Source organism: Crinia signifera, chromosome 3, assembly GCF_055691185.1.
Source record: "Crinia signifera chromosome 3, ASM5569118v1, whole genome shotgun sequence".
Classification (NCBI taxonomy): Eukaryota; Metazoa; Chordata; class Amphibia; order Anura; family Myobatrachidae; genus Crinia; species Crinia signifera.
In genome coordinates, this window is record NC_139219.1 from 280,466,623 (window position 1) to 280,484,531 (window position 17,909).

Below are 17,909 nucleotides of genomic sequence, written 5' to 3' on the forward strand. Positions count from 1 at the left end.
CTTAACTCCATGCCAACATGGATAGTTCATACCTCCACTATCCATGTTGGCATGGAGTTGATTTCAAATAGCGTGGCGAGCGTAGCGAGCCACCGAGCCCGCAGCGTGGGCAAGCGAAGCGAGCCCCGCAAGGGGACTCAGACGCACGGCGCCATGCTGGCGCCGTGAAACTACACAAGTACCGTTTAAATTCACTTGGAAGCACAAAATGAGTGCACATTTGTAACAAACATTTGAAAAATGATTTCTAACCTTAACATTTTTAAATATACCATACCTTCCAAGTGTACCGATTCTGCCGGTACAGTACCGCTTTTTAACGGTCTGTACCAGCAAAAAGCAAAGTGTACCGATGTACCGAATTTTCATGCGCTGTTGAAAATACAACCTAAAAGTGTTGAAACGTGTTGGAGGAGCACAGCAAGCCAATTCTCCTCGGGCATCCGAATTGAGTGCACGGAGCTCCGGGGGCAGGACGTCGCCGGGTGACGTCATCGGTAAGCTGCGTCCCACCCGGAAGCCGCCTCTGCTGCTGAGAGCTCTGTGGGGATAGACGCTGCCTGCCTGCAGTGAGTGCACGCAGGAGGCAGACGCAGGGGGACGGGGGGACGGAAGTATCTGCGGGGGACCTGTGGACAATTATACCTTAAGGCAGTGGTTCCCAAACTGTGTGCCGTGGCTCCCTGGGGTGCCGCGGAGCACTTGCAGGGGTGCCGTGTGTTGTGGTCCAGGACCATTTCAAATTATTTATGGTCAATGTAATAAGGAAAATTAGTGCTTGTGGCTTCCAATTATATAATATGTGAATAAACAGAATTGAATCATGTTCCTCATCACATACCTGGATATAAGGATGACATGTAAGCGCAGCTTATTTCATTCAATTTTTTTTTTACCTGAAATTATTGGTAACAAATGTTTGGCCTGGGGGAGCCGTGAAAACAATTCGGATACTCTGGAGTGCTTTGAATCAAAAAGGTTTGGGAACCACTGCCTTAAGGTATCACTTTGGAGCTTGAGCATAAGGGACTGGGATGCCATTGTACCCTTAAACAGCTCCAAGAGACTGAGACTTTATCTGCCGCACCATCCCCATACTTATCCCATATACCAGGGCTGGGCAACACCGGCCCTCCAGATGTTAATGAACTACACATCCCAGCATGCCTTGCATCAGTTTCAGCATGACCACATAGCAAAACTAATGCAAAGCATCCTGGGATGTGTAGTTCATTAACATCTGGAGGGCCGGTGTTGCCCAGCCCTGCCATATACTGTACCTTCCCACTCACTGCCCATTTTTATTTTATTTTTACTCCACCACTCTGCACTAGTTGTGTTAAATAAATTACAATAAACCTGCACATATTTTTCTTGTCATCCATATAGCAATACAGGTATATAATATTTATATGAATGAAATTTGACATTATTCAATAAAAAAATGCCCAGTACAAATTCGGAAGTGTACCGATTTCTGCCCTTCAGATGTTGGAGGGTAAGATATACTGATTTGTCAAAATAGCTCATGTACTGTATATGTAATTTTTCCCATTGTAAATGCAACATTATTTGGTATGGAGACGGGGCCTGATTAACCAATAGGCTGATTAGGCAGCAGCCTAGCGCACCAGGGCTGGGGGTGGCGCCTTGCAGGTGATAGCTAGGGAATAAAATTAAGGCTTAATTTATTCCATGCTTGTTAGCTATCACCTGTCCCAATGTACTGTGGGGGGTAAAATACTTAGGGTGACTGCCAGATGGTGCCAATGTAACTTACTGATGTAGCACAATGTTCACAAAGTAATGGTTCCAACGCCAGCTGGGCAGCCTAACATTCGGGTAAAAAAACAGTAAAAAAAACCATGTCGACATTTTGACTGTCGACCTTGCCCATGTCGACCTAATGCTTGTCTCAACCTAATGTCCTGCCGACCTAGACCCATGTCGACCTAGACCCATGTCGACCTTGCTGCCTGTCGACCTAGTGGTGTCGACCTAGTTGTTGTAGACAAAATGATCCACACCCATATATCCTGCCCCCTCATGTAACAATATAATCAATGTTATTCCCATTACCTGAGGGTGATTTTTATATTATGGCTGCATGGTGAAAAAACTATGTACATATCATTAGCTGAAGCAATAACGTCTCAGTACATTATGTTGTTCCTTATTTACTCAGATGTAATGTGTAACTGCATCTGCTCATTTTTCACTTATTAATGCTTACTTCATCAACTCATTTATACAAGTAGAATTAGCCATTGTGTTAGGCCGTGGTTGGAGAATAGAGCAGTGGTTGGCAGGCAAAAAGACTATTGGCGCAGACTGTTGTGCATCTATCACTTGCAGCACATAGAACGCTGCAGAGCCTGTACTGTAATAGCAGCAGTGCTGGATATGAATGTGTAGGAGATTGTATCAGATGCGAGTGGGGTGGGGGGGAACCAGAGCTCTCTCAGGGGAAGCAGCCTTCACATCTAAAGCACTGTTCTCTGCATCATCATCATCACCTCTTGGGGGAAATCACTATAAACCACAAAACAGGAATGTATTAAAGCGGAAGGATCAGCCACACTGACATATATGGGTGAGTACCGGACCTCTCTTTTCAAATTATAATGCATGTCCGTTTGTTGGGTAATAATGAGAGATTTCTGCATCGGTCCTGAACCGTATTGTGTTCTACAGTAGAACTGTTATAAATGTATCTATGTATAATAATGTTTCTATGCACGATCACTGATGTATATCTATATATAATATATATATATATATATATATATGCATTATATTTAATGGATGTGTTACCCATTTTCCCTCAATGTGTTTTATTCTTCATCATCTGTATTGATGTTTTGCAATGATGCTTTAGCATGATGATACAAATGTAGAATCTGTCATAGGGATTAGTAACATGCGTAGAACACATATACTGCTCACATTCCAGGATGCAGCATCTCTCTTCTTCGTTGCCACCTAGCAGCAGGAACCTATAATTATCCCTACATGAGTAACCATGCACAGATGACAGCGGCTGAGGGACGGCTTTCCCTGCTCCATGTACTGGGTGTTTTCACTAGCTACACTGTGCTCCTGATGGACGGGTTATCATTTCGGGGAAGAGATGAGCTGCAGTGTCAGATACAGTATTATGCTGGTCCCAATAATGATCTCTCTCCTGAACAGTCCTTGGTTTTACCGATGAGCTGCAATTTACACGTCTTCTACTGATATATTGTGTATGTAGCCTTAATAGTATGCAGTATATCATATTCTGGTGTCTTAAATAAAACCAGGCGCAATACAAGTGTGTCGCTGGGATGGGTAATGATGATAACATTGATTATCAATGAGCAGAGGTGTCACCGTTAGTTATTAGCAATGTCTGAATGCTGCCATGATGAGGCTACAGTGTATAATACAATGATATGTAGTGAGGGTGGTCTGGATATTGCACACAACCACCCAGTCTGCTGCCTGATGTTTAAAGCGTTAGGTTTATAAATCTTTTTTCTTGCCATGAAAAGTGATTATCACATTATTTAGGTATAATTTAACATCTTTTTTTCTTTACAATAATAGAATTACAAGATTATGCGACCTAGAAACTATAAATTGGATGCTAAACTAAGATTAATGCTTTCTGGCATTCCCTTAATCCCCCCTGACCCCCCTTGCTCTGGTAAGACTCGCCACTTACAGGGTAGCAGTTGTGCTGCCTGTGTCCCTTTGGCAGGAAAGGAATTTGACATTGGACATTGAAATATCACAAGATAGTAGTCTAGTTGGGGGGGTTCCAAGTGGGTTCACTCATTCTATGTGACCCTGATACAATTTGAAAGCATGTGCTACTGCATATATGTGGTCCCAAAACCGCTAAAAATACCATCACACCAGCGCCTACTACTGGACCTCTAAGCAGTAATCGTCACCCTTGAATGCACTGATACTTATCTTCGGCGGACAGTTGCAATATAACTTCAAGATAATATTTCGATATAACTTGAAGATAATTTACTTGCAATATAACTTAAAAATGAAAATATAAAAAATGACGTATTGGCACCGCAAGGGTGCAGCCACTATGGTGCTAGAGGTAAGGGGTACCCGGCCAATCTGATCCACTGTCAGGAAACCTCCTCTACGCTCTTTGGAACTCCTGAGGAGGCAGCAGATACACATTTAACAAGGGAGTCCCCAGGGTAAAGAGAGCAGAGCTTTAGGTGGGTCGTTGTCACTGGGCTTGTCCACCATTTTGTAATGAAATTGGTGATGCCATAATCTGCCCCAGCTGTATGCAGTATATTTGTCTCTGGGCTCTCCTGTGTCTGATCTAATTGAAAGTAACCTATATTTTGCTACACCAGCTAATTGCAAAAATGTAGCTTTAGAAAGTGATGGAAAACGGGCCGCCTCCATCCTGTATGACCCCCCCCCCCCCCCGTGTGAGTGCCACACCGACTATGCAAGTCGTTAAGGCGCCCGCACAGAAGCCATGCACACGCACATTTGAGAATATGCACGTGCGCAGAACACGCGGGGGACCATGGCGACCAGAACTCAGGGCCGTTATTCCTACTGTATATAGGAACTTGTGATCATAAATAATAATAAATCATATGAGGCATTTTCTATGTTCAAACCAGTGCCTGCTGCAACACATTACACTCAGAATGCCACTTATCTGCCTGTCTTTGATTATTGCCAGTAGTTTGTTATTAACATGCAATAAAACCAAGTGTCCTTGTACTGTATTAAATGTTATTTGCAAGTTAGAGGATGAGTAGAGGCTTGGGGGGGACATGTATAATGAGCAAGTATATTAGAGAGCTATATCTTATTGTTGGGGGCCTGCTGTCCGAGTACCAATGCAACTGGTCTTTGGAAACCAAATGAAAAATATTGGACAGTCTGTTAGCAAATATTTTGTTATCTGAGCTGTGTAGGCTTTTGGATGGTATTTTTGACAGACTGAGTTGTCCTTTTGGAATAGTTATCGTTTGGACCTCCAACATTTCTTTGGAAACAGTATCCAGGGTGTATAGATTGGTTGAAGGCCAACTTTTAAAGGCTCACTCCAACGATCTATATTGTGTGTGCTGTATTACAGCTTTCATAACTTATATCTCAGCATGAAAAAAACACCCAATCGGTCTTCAACATAAAACTAAAGGTGCGCATAAACGTATACGATTTGGGCAGGTTTCGCCCAATCCCGATGGATCAGGCCCTCTTCCCACCTGTTCTCACAGCCCTCTTCTTGCATTTCAATTATAGTTCTTACTTACTTACCATCTATACCCGCATCTGTTCTCACTTGTGTTCATTCATCTCTGCCAATGACTACGTATCCCTGGTACCATACAGACTACTCCTCTGCTTTCCTATATCTCAGCTGTGTTGTGCACTAGAATTGTGCTGCTAATTGTTACCTGTGCTCTGTTTTAGTTTTTCAGTTACTATTATGTTTAGTTCTGTGTCCCCTGTATTGTACTAATGTGTGCCTTATGTACGGAACTGTGGCGCCATATAAATAAAATGTAGTAATAGTAATAATATTAATAATCGCTAAGTCTAGAGGGAAATTACTACTATTTAAATCATATTGTAAGATCCCTCTTATGAGTCACATATATTTGTTTGGCTGTCCAGTGTACAAATTCAGAAGTGCATTGCATGGCATTAGCAGGGGTAATGAAATACTGTATAATTCTAGATTATGCATATACATTACACCTGTATTGATGGTCTATATTGTAAGGATTGATCTAATTGTTTTTAAACATTACGTAAATACTTTTGCCTTATATATTTACAGAAATACATTTTCAAAATGGAACTGATCCGTGGCAAAACCTTTATAAAAAGTTATGCACAAAATGCGCCAAAAAAGGCGACACCAACTGGAGGCAAAGACAAAAAGAATGCGGAATGGCATAAGAATGTTAATGAATGTCATATAAAAAAGAATGCTACACAAACACAAAGAATGTCTAGAAATATTTGCACAAAAGAGGCAGATGCTAAGATCCACTGCCCAAAACTCACTAGAAGTAGAAGTAGACCACTCGACTGTACCCTAAGAGAAAACAAGCCCGAGAAAAGTCGTGGCCAAAGTACACAGGGCAGGCTATCCAGCAGTGTCAGTTCCCCAGGCCTCGTTGAAGATCCTGTCGGCAAAAGGAATAACGTACCCACCACAGGGCAGGCAACATGCAAGCAATCTATGATAGACTACAGAAACTTTGTGCCTCAGATGCCTTTTGTACCATCAGTTGCAAAATCACTGCCAAGAAAAAGAATTTCGCTAAGAAGATCCAAAAAGAGCTTAAAGAATATATTTAATTTAAAGAAAAATAAGCAACAGGATGCTATAGCGGAAGGTGAGATGCTCCAGCCAATGACTGGGAGAACAGTCGATGAAGGGCATCAACTTCATATTGCTGAGATGTCTTCTGATGATTTCCTAGTTCCTGAGTTCCCTGACCGAGAAATGTACATTGAGACCGTAGATCCTTTTAAAGCATTGTGCGAGGATGTTGCTTCTCTCAAAAGTTTTGACTCCCTCACTGGGTGTGGGGAAATATTTGCCGATGAATGTTCCTCTTTTATTGACATTGAAAACAGCAGAGTGACCTTCATTTCTAAACCAAGTTCATTAGCTGCTAGTTTCCAGGGAGGAGTAGAGCGACTTGCATCCCCCGCCAAGTCTGAGTCAGTAGACGTTTCTAGATTGCGTGGGCACATCCACTCATCTGCTATGAAATTATGCCCAAATGTACATTTTGAAACCAATTTCTTGCCAGACTCAAATGTTTTAATTAAAGAGAAACCTGATGACAACATGTCAAGAGACCAAGTTTCCAACTCCTCCTTCAATGATCTGATGTCTTCTAGCGAGAATAATAATGACCTGGAGTCCCCATTGTCCACAAGTGATGAAGGATATTATGATTCATATTCTCCAGGATTGGAAGAAGACAGAAAAGAGGAAGGTGTTCCTAGGCCATTGCCAAGAGATAGTTACAGTGGCGATGCTCTCTACGAGTTATTTTGGGACTCATGCAAAACAAAGCCCTGGTCTGCTCAGGATTGTGACTTGTCTGTTTCCGGTCACAATACTAATAATTCTAAATCAATCAATAGTTTTTGTTTGGGAGCTGAAGAAAACCAAGTTCCTCATTCTGCTAAGGACCTCAATGAAAATAGTGCTCTTCAAAGTACATGGAAAGGGAGCGAATGTTTGTTAAAATTATGTGACACAGAGCTGTCCTTAACCATAGGGATGGTAAACTGGTTAAAAAAGAATGGAACATCTGAAACCAATGACCTTACAGATAACTCAAAGGAACCAGTAGAATTCAACAATGACAACACAGATATAGAAACGACAACAAAGATCAGAGACAACAAAGAGCAAAACACATCACAATGGGAATGTGGCCAAAAGGAGTCTGGTTCTACAAAAAATCATACCGCAGAATTTATAAATACAGAAACAACCGCAATAAACTCCAAACACTGCATACCGGAAAATTGCACACTTGGATCACACATGGATCATTCAGAGAAACCACCAGTCCTTAAGAGTTTGACCAGCATTAGTAAATACAAACCTGATTTAGACTTCAGACCACACAGTAACATTATAGTTCCTAGAGCTTTATCACATAAGCTGAATGGAACAGATGTTCTTCAGTCCTATACCCATGTTAACGCCTTGCAGCCAATGGGCCTACAATATTTCACACGGACCACATCTGAGAATGACAAACGTCTAGTTCAGATTCTGGAGAAGTGTGCTGCTCAAATCTCATCACTGCATATAACGTTCGGCAACCAGAGTACACTGTATAACCCGGGTAAAATAATGCGACCTTATGAAATTACTCAAAATATCAAGAATTCGGTTGATCAACATAAAAAGGGGACTCCGGACGTGCCTCTTCAGAAAGCCTTGTTACCTGATGTAAACATGAACAAGCTTAAATCTGATACTGATTACGAGCAACCTCTGCAAAACAAGATGTGTGGGAAAATGTCAAAGTATGAATATATTAGTAACCTTCAATGTATACTTAAAAACTTTAAGGAAACACAAACGTGTAAGGCTGTCAGTAGGCCAAACTTCCAGGCGCTTTTTAAATCTCCGTGTTCATCTGTGATCTCTCGCTGCTCTTCGGTTTTGTACAGAGTTCAAAACTTGGAAGATAAAATAATATTTTTTAATGCAAGAAAGTACAACAACCAGTCACCTAATAGTAACGATGACTTTACACCAGATTCAGATGCTTCATCCATAGACATCTATAATACAGACATGATGGCTTACAGCCCATAAACCCTACGGCTTGCATTGGAGAAGGCAGTAAGTACCATTAGTCATGTTTTTAAGCATAGTAATTTTTATATAAAACATGGAGAGATGGCTGTACAAGGGGTGTGGTCATGGCCTTTGGCATACCCCCATGTATCTGTATGTCAGGTGGTCAAGCAGAGTGCCGGGAGGCAGAGCTGCATAGCCAGCCAGTCCATCTCTCTGTGTGGCTGGATCGGCACATCAGAACATCAGCTTTTTTGGCATTTGCCACAGTGACAGATGAGCAAGGACATCTTTATGGGTGAGTGGCCCCCTAACATGTGCCGCCCCTAGGTACGTGACTCACATGCCTAATGGGAAATTCACCCCAGATGGGTAGTCCGGTTCTGACATAAAATACAGTATTTTATTAAGATTACAGTGTTCAGTTTAATAATTGTGCTATATATCTATAGTACACTTGTATTGGACAATATTATACTGACATTTATAGACTTTTACATATCCCACCACATATATAGCATTTTTGGATTTAAGGTCCATACACACTGGGAGACTATGCCCAGTGTGTATGGACAGCGATGATGTCAATCATCGCTGCGGGGGAAAGACGCTCAGTACATACACAGTGAGCGGCTTTCCCCCTGCCCGGCGCCGGAGGGGGGAGGACGGCGTTGCATAGCGCAGAGCTATGCAAAGCCGTCCTGAAAGCCGCTCATCTGCTGGTTATCCCAGCGATGATGTGGGAGCGCGCGGGAGCGCGCTGGGGCATACACACTGGGCGGCTTTGAGCTGAAAGCCGCTCAAACCTGCTGTTTGAGCGGCTTTCAGTTCAAAGTGGCCCAGTGTGTATGGGCCTTTAGTGCTATCAATAGTCAACAAAAAAATATGTAACATTTTTATTCTGGCATATTGAAGAGAAACAATGTTATCCACAATTTGGGTTACAAATTAAGTAAAAATAACAGTTAAATTATCTCAAACTAATCTAGTGCTCGGTAGACTGGATTATTTGAAACATTTCTTTGATTGTAACACATCTATGAAAGTCTATGATAGTGTCAGTATACTATAGCCGGAAAGCAGGGGCGTAACTAGTTATTCGTAGGCCCCATAGCAAAAGTTTGTAAGGGCGCCTATATACCAAAAAATGGTGATAAATGTACAGTATCTAGCAAATATAACTTATACAGTAAAGATGGGCCCCCTTCAGCTCTCAGCCCCATAGCAGCCGCACCCCTTGCACCTATGGTAGTTAAGCCCTTGCCGGAAAGCCTGAATTAAGTGTAAGTTAGACTTATTAGCCAGTGAGCTATTTCTGTCTGTTTTCTTTTACAGGTTTGTTAACAGCAAAAAACAAGGAGCGACTTTGCAGGATAAGAAAACTTTATAAATGAAGACCATCAGAATTTTGTGACATAAATATGGACACAATACAGCCGTGTTACAAGGAGGGAAAATCTCCTCTCCCCCTACATACAGAGCAGCATTTATGTTTTTACTACCACCGAAGCACAAGAGTGCGGAGTAACAGTCAAGTTAACTCACAAAATGACATCACATCTATAAGGGAAGAGGCCAATTATCCGGTGCCCCTCATTTCACCTTTCTCTATCCAACACGTGTGTTGGGCAAAATTAGCACAGCCTCATTTCTACACAACACCAATATGAAACACCAGAGGTCACAGAACAAGGAAATAACTGGTAGCAAGGCTCTTAAAATACAGTTTTGTATGTATGTATGTATGTATGTTTGTATGTATATATAAGTGCTAACCGCCCCTCCCTGAATGGGCACAGAATACATCGCCCGTTCCTTACATTCTCGCCAGCGCATACACGGCGCAAGCTTTAGTGAGAGTGGAACAATCTGGAGAATGCACATGGTCTCTGTCCTCTCAACTCGCTACTACCTCCCAGAAATCCCCCGTTATTGTTGATCAACCACATTATCAGCTGACACTGCCATCTGTATTTATACAAGTGACAGGAACGTAAGAATTTACATGTACAGTGCTGAATATGCCCTGGTTTTTTTTCATATGTAAGATTGTGGATATACTGTACATATACTGGATATACACATATAGCTATCCTACCCTTTGTTATTTTAGATATTGCAAAGTTACAATGAAAAGTTTACATATTTCCTACATTTACAGTATTGTACTATTTGTGTTAGCGTATTTTTAATATTAGATTTGTCTATAGCCTGAAAAAGACTATTCTGGCAACAGTAAGGGCAGTTAGTCATTTGCAAAGATGGTTGGCAGACAGTGGCGGCTCTAATGGTGGGGCTGCAGTGCAGTTACAAATTCAAATAGGGGAGGCAGAGCAACTGCCACTCCAAACTGACTCTCTGGCAGTAGTTGTGCTACTACTATTTCAATTTTGAACTATACTGCAGCCCCTTCTTCTGGAGTCTCCAATGGTGACAAAGTGTTAGACTCGGACATGCAGTGGCATCACAAGTGGGGTGTAGGCTGCACAGGGTGTCACCCCCCAAAGGATAACACCAAAATGCTCAGTTACAGGAGCCGGTTGCTGCACTGTAATAGTGCATACAGCACCCAGCTCCTGTCACATTGTAGGAGCCAGCACTGCATCTACAGCAGTCACCGGGGCAGACTGCATCTTCCAGAACCTCCAAGCCGCGCCTCCTTTTCAAGCTGCTCACCTACGGTGCGAAGCTGGACCCAGAGGGACTGTACCATGAGCCTTATTCAGATCTGAGCTCAGTATAAATTTGTTTGGAAAATGGGCAAAACCATGTGCATTGCAGGTGGGGCAGATGTAACATGTATAGAGAGAGTTAGATTTGTGTGAGTCATTTTGTTTCTGTGCAGGGTAAATACTGGCTGCATTATTTTTACACTGCAATTTAGAATTCAGTTACAGCACACCCCACCCAAATGTAACTCTCTCTATACATGTTACATCTGCCCCACCTGCAGTGCACATGGTTTTGTCCATTTTAGAAATTTGTACTGAGCTCACATCTGAATAAGGCCCCATGTGTGAGTTTGGTAAGTTGCTGCTGACATGTGTATGTTGTTTTGTAGGGAGCTTGGAATCTGTGCACATAAAATATACAATGGGGCTCATTTAGGGCAGTATTCAATGTGAGAGGGTTAAACGGCGGGGATTGCCGAAACCAAGCGACCCTCGCCGTTTAACCCCCATGCCAGCCGCTCACCCGGGGGAACCCTCACTGTCAGATGACAGTGAGGATTCCCTCAAACAGCGAGGCTCGCGGCTAATGCAGGAAGCCTGTGCATTTAGCCTTGAGCCTCGCTGTTTTGGCGGCAGCACACACCATTTCCACATCGCTGTAACAACCCAGCGATGTGGAAACAGCATGTGCAGGGGGGTCAGTTGAATACTGACCATGCGAGCTGTGACAGCGAGCAGTCAGCACTGCTCGCTGTCACAGCTTGCAAAAAAGCAATGAATATACCCCTTACAGTTGGACATAAATCACTTTTCGTTTCTCGCTGTGTTTGCACACCAAAAATGCCTTCGTTCATATATAAATGCTAGCATTGTGTTGACTTCCATTGCCGTTTGCCTACAGTCTCCACCGTAATCATCTAGCTAAACTAAAGATTTGCCTATTGACAATAAATACGCAGATGTTAGCGCTTATTGCTGTATGATACATTTGCTCCTAAGCTTCTATCAGGAGACAGCACATGTTGTAGCAGAATTACATGGTATTTATGTGTTACTGCAGTCAATGGCCAAATGAATGCTCAGTTCAGTGAATGTACCCTTGAATGGAATGTACTATAAGTCTTTAATGTTCTAGACAATTTGATGTTTTATCAACTTCTTAGACAATAATTTTAGTCTATAACTGAATGTTTTTAAAATGAATGAAAATGTTTAATCTTTGTACATGGATACATGGATTGTTATTGGTAAATACATTAAGCAATAACTGCTCATTGCATGTTATATAATAAACGCCAATAAAACCTTTTTCAAAATATGATGATTAAATAGCATTTGAGATGTTAGATTGTGTACAGCGCTATGAAAGTAAGAAAATAAATGCCTGCAAATGAGGGGTAAATTTACTAAGATGGTCACTTTATTGAATATGGGATCTTGCCCATAGCAACCAATCAGAATCTATCTATTATTTCTACAAGGTGATAAATACGTAAGAAGTAGAATCTGATTGGTTGCAACATCCCATCTTCAATAGAACTCCCATCTTCATACGTTTACCCCTGAATGCTAGAAACACATATGTATGTACAGGTTTGGATCAATAATTTAAGTTAATGATCTTTCTGTTAGCATAAACAAGGCATTGCTTTTTAAATATAAATAAAATAAATATAAATAAAAGTGTCCGGAATTTACCAGATCTTAAAATATTTGAGATGAAACTGTGCTTATGGGGGAAATAATTTTTTTGCAACACAGCAGACTTCCTGTGCCTTGCCTATACTCCCATATTTACCGAAAATCGGGTGCCGTCCTGGCCCCCAGTGGGGTAGTCAATTCTCCCGGAATGGGCTCAGCATCCTGTTCCCTCCCGCAGCCAGCCCTAAAACCGATTGGTCTGATGAGGCCCCGCCCCTGCTTTATAATGCCATTAATCTACTACCCACCCGTTGTGAGGCCAGACTCCCCACTGTGACACAAACATATGCCCCCTGCACCGCATACCCTCCTTTGTCACCAACTCAGGTGCCCCCTCCTACAGGGGGGAACCAGAAAGCATGCCTCCTGTTCCCATACCTCCCCGATTACAGTGGGACAGTCCCGCTAATTGGAGACTGTCCCACTGTCCCTCCTGCAGGTGGCAGTGTCCCACAAGCGAGGGGGGGCACAGCATCTCTTCAGTGCAGGGAGGGAGCCGGGGGGCTTCCAAGCTGCTGGGAATGCCCCCAAAGTGCTGAAAACGGTGGTCACCACACAGGCCCCCCTGCAGGAAATTTCGGCAGTGCCACCCCCAGTAAAATTAAGGCCCCCCCCCCCCACTGGTAAGATAAAGCCCACCCTTCCCCAACCCTTACTCCCCTGGCACTGCTTGCACCAGGTGTGTGGCCAGGACCTGCAGATCTACTTGTGTGCAGTCCCGGCTCTCCTCCTAGCTGGCTCCTGCTAATGAAAAAAATAGCTCACACAAAATGCCCACCACCTTACAGCAGACACTTTTGAGAATGCTAGAGGAGGCTCAAGTAGATCTGTGGGTCCCAACCAGGGGCGGAGATATCGTGAGGCAGCCCCCGCTGCTGCTTGGGGGAGCGGGGGCTGCGTGGGCGCTGTGTGCTGGTCCTGGACGGAGTCTGGACAGAGTCCAGAATACTTATGGGGCAGCGCAGGCAGCGGTAGCAAAGTGGGGGCGCCGCCGCCGGACAAGTCAGTGTCCGGCTGCGGCACACTGACCACAGTTTACCGGCTTCTGTGTGCTGACTTGTGCCACCTGCCCGGCCCCAGGCCGCCTGCCACTGCCCGCCGCTGCCCGTGCGCTCGCTCAGTCGGCACGGGCGCGGCCATGATGGTGAATCCGGATGTCATTTAAAAAAAAAAAATGACTGTGGGCAAGAGAGCCAATGGGAGGGGGGTGGGCGGCAGGGGGCGTGGCCTAGTCGTGTCAGACTGAGGCAGGGGAAGCAGCAGTGTCTGCTGGTCCCTGCCTCAGCTTCAATTGCTCCTATGCGTGTGACGTCATCACGTCACATGCTGGAGCCTGGAGAGCCAGAGGAGCCGGGAAAACAGCAGAGGGAAGAACAGGGGAACAAGTCGCCCGTCCCACCCAGTCAGTGACAAACTTCTGAATAAAAGAGGTTTTTTTTTTTAAACCAGTGCTATTAAAAAAAAAGTATTTTTTTCCATGTGTTTGCCTTACTGAAATGCCATGGGGGAAGGGGGGGGGGGGGGGGCGCAGTAAAATTTTTGGCAGGGGGGAGCTAAATTTATAGTTACGACTCTGGTCCCAGCCACACACCCGGCGGCAGTGGCGGCAATGGCAAGCAGCGGGGCAAGGCAGGGCAGCGCATTGATAGCCCCACAGACCCCAGGTGCCCACACTTACTCAGCGCCAGGGGCTGGCTGGCAACTTTTAGCCTAGGGGGCAAGTCCAGAGCACTGGCCCATACCCCCCATCTTTCTGGAAGGCTGAATGCTTGTGCGCTGAAAAATTAGGCGTGTGGCCTATCATAAGGGGGCGTGGCCTGTACCTTGATTGTATTGTGTACCTGCAGATTGCACATTGTAATGCTAATTACACATTATGCCGCACACCTTGATGCCCATTACACCCCATACTGTGATGGCAATTACCCAATGCTCCCCACACCGTAATGCCCATTACACCCCATACCATGATGCCCATTACACCGCACAATGTGATGTCCACAATGCCAGATTTCCCCCCACAGTGCCAGATATTCCGCCACAGTGCCAAATACACATATGCCCCCACAGTGCCAGATATGCCCCCACAGTGCCAGAGACACATAAGCCCCCACAGTGCCAGAGACACATATGCCCCCACAGTGCCAGATATGCCCCCACAGTGCCAGAGACACATATGCCCCACAGTGCCAGATATGCCCCCACAGTGACAGATACACATATGCCCCCACAGTGCCAGATATTCCCCCACAGTGACAGATACACATATGCCCCCACAGTGCCAGATATTCCCCCACAGTGCCAGATACACATATGCCCCCACAGTGCCAGATATGCCCCCAGTGCCAGAGACGCATATGCCCCCACAGTGCCAGAGACACATATGCCCCCACAGTGCCAGATACACATATGCCCCCACAGTGCCAGAGACACATATGCCCCACAGTGCCAGATATGCCCCCACAGTGACAGATACACATATGCCCCCACAGTGCCAGATATTCCCCCACAGTGCCAGATACACATATGCCCCCACAGTGCCAGATATGCCCCCACAGTGCCAGAGACACATATGCCCCCACAGTGCCAGAGACACATATGCCCCCACAGTGCCAGGTACACATATCCCCCCACAGTGCCAGATATGCCCCCACAGTGCCAGAGACACATATGCCCCACAGTGCCAGATATGCCCCCACAGTGACAGATACACATATGCCGCCACAGTGCCAGATATTCCCCCACAGTGCCAAATACACATATGCCCCCACAGTGCCAGATATGCTCCCACAGTGCCAGAGACACATATGCCCCCACAGTGCCAGATATTCCCCCACAGTGCCAAATACACATATGCCCCCACAGTGCCAGAAATGCCCCCCACAGTGCCAGAAAAACATATGCCCCACAGTGCCAGATATTCCCCCACAGTGCCAGAGTTTCCCACCAGCAAATCACCATTGTTGCTGTCTCTCCATCTGCTGCTGCTGGGCGGGGGGGGGGGTGTCCGGTGGGGTCCGACAGCCCTTCTGCTCCCCCGGGCCGCTTAGCCAGTCACTGGCTGCGGGCCACGCTGGTCACCATCCACCTCCTCCAGGCTGCCCTCCTACGCTGGCCGCGGCTTCCAGAACATGGCCGCGGCTACAGGAAGATGGCCGCCGGCCTCCTGCACTGAGGACATGTGTCCTCAGTGCAGGGGGCCGGCGGCCATTTTCCTGTAGTCGCGGCCATGTTCTGGAAGCCGCGGCCAGCGCAGGAGGGCTGCCTGGAGCAGCGCGGCCCGCAGCGATTGACTGGCTAAGCGGCCCGGGGGGCACATGGCACCCTGCCCCCCGGCCCAGCCCGCCCCTGCTCAGCGCCTCCCACGGGGTCTGCGGGGCTATTGTTACACCAATGGATATGCCACTGCTATCTGGGATTATGCCCACCTCATAGCCCCGCCCTCTTTTCGGTCCAGACACTCCTTTGGTAAGGCAGGTCCCTATTTTACCTACCCAAATTTGGGAGGTATGTGTTCTATTGAAGAAAACTGCAACCAGTTATTTGGATGAATATGCAGCTACACAACAAATGATAATATAAATTACACATTATTATTATTATTTATTACCAGTTTCTTATATAGCGCATACATATTCCGCAGCGCTGTACAGAGAATATTTGTATATTCACATCAGTCCCTGCCAGTGGCGCTTACACTCTATATTCCCTACCACATGTACACGCACACATATATTACATGTGAATAGGTAATGGATTTATTGACACCAAATTTTAGTTTATTTAAATAAATGGTTAAAAAACCTAGGGGGTTATTCAGGCCTGGCTAATTTGTAGAGCCCTCAGATCGGATATCTGCCGCCCCACCAGAGTGAAATCCCGCCCTGTGCAAGGCTGCAAATGGCTTGCAAAAATATTGCAGGACAGGGATTAGCAGCAAATCCATTTGCATCTCACTCACCATTAAATGATTTCTACAGTGTTTGCCGTAACCCAGGACCTACTCGTATGGTGCGATGGAAACAGTCTGATCAGGGCCAAAGCTGACGTCACACTTCCATGAAAACGCCTGTGAATGCCTGGATTTTTCTATACACTCTCAGCAATTGTCCCGGTGACACCCAAACATGCCAGCTTCCTTTCAATCAACGTTCATATGGGCAGCAATGAAAAAAGACACTGGATTTTATTGCTGGATGGCCTTGTGCCACCACTAGGCAGGTTTAGGCATTTGCCTAGGGCACCGGCCACTGGAGGGCGGTAGTGAGCTGCAGGCCAGCCGCAGCAGAGGAGCAGGAGAGCCGGAGGAAGGAACTCACAGGTGTTCGGTGAGTGATCCGGCAGCATCGCACTGCCCCCCCCCTGCAGCATGGCGGCCACATCGCGGGACCCCCCCCCCCCAGCGCCGGGCAGTGCGTCAGCAGCATCGTATAACCCCCCACACTTGGCACCCCCCAGCGTGGCGGCCATGTCGCGGGACCTCCCCCCCTGGAGTGCGCCGGCAGCATCGCACACCCACCCGGCGGCACGGCGGCCACATTGCGGACCACCCCCCCACCAGCCGGGCGGATAAAGGGATAAAGATACCTTTATATACAAGGTTCCACTGGATACAGTGTGATTTGGGGTATGATTTCTGCCGTAAAGTTAAAGATACCTTGATGTGCTTACAAACATCTATACACCAGTGAGTTGGGATACGTGCTATTCTCTACTTAAGGGATAAAGATACCTTTATATACAAGGTTCCACTGGATACAGTGTGATTTGGGGTATGATTTCTGCCCTAAAGTTAAAGATACCTTGATGTGCTTACAAACATCTATACACCAGTGAGTTGGGATACGTGCTATTCTCTACTTAAGGGATAAAGATACCTTTATATACAAGGTTCCACTGGATACAGTGTGATTTGGGACATGATTTCTGCCCTAAAGTTAAAGATACCTTGATGTGTTTCCCTTTATCTTGCTTCATGTGAGTTTTGGTATGAAATCTATCTAAACATATAAAGGTGGAGGAAATCTATTCGAACAGCCTTATGAAGGATTTCTCACCTCGTGGACTTTGTGTTACTCCAATATATGATTTAATACCATTTTGACTGAATATACTACCATATACTGCTATCCATGTTTTTTATGTTTCCCCATGACATCATGATAACATCCATGATCTGACATCGAGTCTCTTCAGGATTACCAAAC

The 17,909-nt window shown here is 45.3% G+C and overlaps 1 protein-coding gene across 1 annotated transcript; it reads left to right on the forward strand.

Moving 5' to 3' along the window:
• The first annotated feature begins 2,324 nt into the window (after window positions 1-2,324).
• Window positions 2,325-12,319, forward strand: AMER3 (APC membrane recruitment protein 3). Its single transcript, XM_083178253.1, has 3 exons — window positions 2,325-2,593; window positions 5,825-8,374; window positions 9,665-12,319. Exon 2 carries the CDS (start codon window positions 5,840-5,842, stop codon window positions 8,345-8,347), a length of 2,508 nt encoding a protein of 835 aa, XP_083034379.1. The 5' UTR covers window positions 2,325-2,593; window positions 5,825-5,839; the 3' UTR covers window positions 8,348-8,374; window positions 9,665-12,319.
• Window positions 12,320-17,909: the final 5,590 nt, after the last annotated feature.